The sequence below is a fragment of the Nannochloropsis gaditana genome (assembly GCF_000240725.1).
Source record: "Nannochloropsis gaditana CCMP526 unplaced genomic scaffold scaffold1021, whole genome shotgun sequence".
NCBI lineage: Eukaryota > Eustigmatophyceae > Eustigmatales > Monodopsidaceae > Microchloropsis > Microchloropsis gaditana.
This window is the reverse complement of record NW_005802932.1, coordinates 4,236-8,060: the sequence shown is the minus strand read 5'-3', so window position 1 is coordinate 8,060 and position 3,825 is coordinate 4,236. Positions and strand designations below refer to the sequence as shown.

Here is a 3,825-nt window from a genome sequence, read left to right as displayed (position 1 = left end):
GCGTAGCACAGGAACCCCCTCCCGAGCAGGACTAAGTGCACTGCTAAGGCCAACGCATCCTTTCGACCTTTAACAAGAACGCTGTTGCCAGTTTGTACCAGTTGCTCCACCATCATTTGATACGTCTTATCACCAGCTTCGGCTGCGGTGGTATTTGCGCTATTCTCTGACGTATCTGCTATTCCAGCCTCTCCTTTCATTTTGCTCTTCTCTTTGACTTCCTGCCCGGCTACTGTGGCTGCAAGCTCTCTCTCAAGTTCGGCTAAAGCATTGCTCATGTGATCTTTGACGACACCTGCAGGCAACCCATCAATCTGCTTGCGCATCTCTCCGGCTTGTCTCACTTTGTCAAGTAAAGCTTCAGTTTCTTGCAAACCTTTCTCAACTATCTGACGCACCATCGACCCCTCTGACAAGTGGCTTGTAAGACTTTTCCGCCACTCAATCAAAAGGTCGTACGCGGCCCGGGTTCCTTCGCACGGTTCCATGGCTGGTTTTTGAAAGTTGTTTTCCCGTGGGTGTGAGTTCAAGAGTGACAATGTCCAGTAAACAAAGGTTCACCTTGCATCACATGCAGGAGGACTCATCGTGCCTCGCTGACGAGCAAGATCAACAACGATGAAAATTAGCTTGGATCGACGCATCTGAAATTTGACCATCATCAAGCAGGTTTTATCTTTTCAAATCGACGCATGTCTTTTGACTTCATGTCAAGAGCATACATTGTCAGCTTGCCATTTTTGTTTTTCTTCGTGGGCTCCCTATTTCCCGTCGCTGCAGCGCACGCAATCGTCAGCGGGCTTGGACACGGCAGAGAGGCTTGGCCGCTTGGCTCCGGACTAGGTTTCCTCCGCCCTTCACGACGTTTAGGTGGCAAGCGCATTTATCAGGGTGGTCGTTCGGGACGATTAGCGATGGTTGCGGGTGCAAGCACGGATACAGACGAGTGGGTCTTCGACGTTTGTTTCACAGGGACCGGGCAGTCGAGCTCAGTGCCGTTGCTTAAGCATGCTGTGCGGGGGACGTGCAAGGTGTGCGATGACGCTTTACTAAAAGCGGGATCCAAAAACAAGTATGTTGGGTGGGGTATCTAGAAATTGTGTAAAGCGGCCGAGTTTAAGACATGTATAGGTGCAAGCAGATTAATGAGACACCTCCTGTACGGCTGGGTGTGCCGCAATCCCCCCTCAAATCTATGACTAATTTTAAGCCTCCGTCCACAGGCGGAACAATGTATCCTGTGCAATAATAAAACGACGAAACTCCACGTCACGAGGCCAAACGCCACGAATAACCGCCCTCATCGACTGCGGTAAAACCTTCCGAGAGGTTGCCCTAAACCTCTTTCCTCGCTTTGGGCTGCAAGAAATCGGGAGTTTACTTCTCACGCACGGACATGCAGATGCCATCTTGGGCATGGACGATTTACGAGACCTGCAACTGTACGAGCACGTGGACCCGGGCGTGAGGTTTCCGTCAGGGCCGATCAACGTCTTTCTGCACGAAGCGACCATGCAGGCCGTCCGCCTCCGCTTCGACTACCTGACAAACCCTCCCGTGTATCTGGACGAGGCGAAGGGTGTCTTGGAACGGCCAATTTCCTACCTTAAGTTCAACGTGATCGAGCCCAACGCAGTGATAGAGTCGAGTGCCGTGGATGGAGTTCCTGTCCGCGCTTTGCCTGTCCTCCACGGAGGGGACTACATCTGTTTAGGTTTCGCGGTGGGGCCGCCCGGAGAATTTATCTACTTGTCCGACGTGAAAGAGATTCCGCCGGAGACGATGCAATATCTGAAAGATCTTCCCAGAATCAAGACACTGGTGGTGGACTGTCTGAAAATGAGGGCGGGCAACTTTGCTCACGCGGCCTTCGAAGAAGTCCGTGAATGGATCGACGAGTTGAAGCCAGAGAAAGTTTGGCTGGTGGGAATGGGGTGTGGGATTGGAGACCACGACGAGGCGAACCGAGTAATCCAGGACGAGATGGGATACCCGATGGTGGAGCTGGCCTACGACGGCCTGTATTTAGAGGGTTTCCGCCTGTAGACGTACTAACAACTCTCAGGACTCGTACGCTTAAGTACCAATGTATTTTAAGTTTGCAGGCTTTGTCTCCGGATATCACCTCTGCATCAGGGAAGTGCGATGAAAAGAGCTGAAGGCGGAGAGCCTTTTCCAACAGCACGCTGCTTCGCGCCTCCCAGCTTGCATGCGACCATAAATTGGAGCGGAATTTCTATTTCTAGCTATCTCGTCAAGTGCTGTGTGTATGAAAGAATTCAAGGGAGAATAAAACGGTAGGTGCTTGGGAATCATGTTAAGAATCCTTTTCTGTGATTGGGTGACAACCCCCGTGCGCAGGAAGGGGTGGCGGTCACAAAGGCCGCCACAGTAGATATGTTACCACGATAAATGCAGCCTATCACAATAGAAAATATTTTCTTTGTGTGACCACAACAGACTGATGTGGAGAATACGTGCAGAAAGCTCAAACAAAGTACCATATGGAAAGAATTGATGGCGGGCCGATTTCTTTCTTTGTCTTAATTAATGTCTGACACATCGAGGTGGCCGATAAAGTACACTTTCCTCTGTGCTTCCTTTTTGCCTGACTAGGCTTTACTCTCACCTAGAATCTGATCGCTCCTGATAGCGCAGGGATACAGTTTCCCTTAATGACGGTGTCATTGCCTGTCATGCCTCTTCCCGATTCGCAGTGTACGGAATTCCGACGCTCAAGTTAACCCTCTCTTACATTCCGTTTCCTCACAACCGTATACCTCTCATTTACACTCCTGACGGTCATTTTTCGCATTTACTTCTTGCTATCAACTTGGCCCTTGCCCCATGCTTTACACCATCAGAACTCGCTCCTTCAGTTTCGCGTAATTTGGCGTCCCAACCCCTGTCGCCGGGTCCCAGCCCTCCACGGCTGCAAAACCCCAGTTGTACCCTCCGTCGTTGACCCCCTGCTTCACGTCAAAAAAACAGTCCATGTTCTGATACAAGAACGGGTTCACAAAGCCCATCGGAGGCATCTTCGCCGTCAATCGAACGTTGTTCAGCTGAGCAAATATGCCTGCCACCACGGGTGTGCTGGCCGAAGTGCCCCACACGCCAGCCAACTCCCCAACATCTGCACTCACGCAGTATGGGTTCACACTTCCTCCCAAGCAGCTGACATCCGGGTAGCCGCGGCCGCTCGCGTTCCAGAGAAATGAGGGGGGCAAGGTGTCGGCGGCGGTCATCTTGTATTGAGCCACAGCCGCCGCTTGCCAGGAAGCCACAGGGAAGGTGTTACTAAACCCGCCTCCTGAGCCGTCCCTGGTAGAAAAGGGAAATAAAATCGAAAGAGGAAAGGAAGGACGGGCGTCTCAAGCCGAAGCGAAGCGCAACCACGGCACACAGGGAGGATGCAGCCATCGCTCCGCCTTTCATTCCGACACGGCGGATCAGTCGCCCCTCAAGGTAAACGATGCAGGGAGGGGCTCACGATCTCCTCTCTCTCTACCTCGAAACACTCACCAGGCTTGCTCCTCACCCGTCACTGAGGGTGTCACGAAATCAGTCCCCCCCACGCTCGTCACCCAAGGAGAGGAGGCAGGAAAGTCCGGATGAAAGACATTATTCCCGGGTCCCTCGCGTCCATACACACCCTGGTCGCCCGAGGCGACAAAGATGCTCAATCCTCGCGCTGCCGCTTTCATAAACTCCGTGTTGACGCTCTGCATGTATTCCTCCGAGACTTGCTGGGCCTCGTCGTTGCCGTAGGAGACCGAGTGGACGAGCTCGGCCTCCTCGTTGTCGTTCACGGCCGAAATCCAG

At 52.6% G+C, this 3,825-nt stretch overlaps 2 protein-coding genes across 2 annotated transcripts; one reads left to right on the top strand and one right to left on the bottom strand.

Annotated features, from left to right (window-relative positions):
- Positions 1-666: 666 nt before the first annotated feature.
- Positions 667-2,046, top strand: NGA_0315220 (metallo-beta-lactamase domain-containing protein; the record flags this gene model as incomplete). Its single annotated transcript, XM_005852664.1, has 2 exons — positions 667-1,072; positions 1,513-2,046. The coding sequence occupies exon 2, from the start codon at positions 1,513-1,515 to the stop codon at positions 2,044-2,046; it is 534 nt and encodes a 177-aa protein (XP_005852726.1). The 5' UTR covers positions 667-1,072.
- Positions 2,047-2,852: 806 nt separating this feature from the next.
- TPP1 (tripeptidyl-peptidase I) lies at positions 2,853-3,824 on the bottom strand (the record flags this gene model as incomplete). The annotated part of the gene is made up of 2 exons (XM_005852665.1): positions 2,853-3,324; positions 3,526-3,824. Coding segments are annotated over 2 exons (771 nt in total), but the record flags the coding sequence as incomplete, so codon positions are not given.
- Position 3,825: the final 1 nt, after the last annotated feature.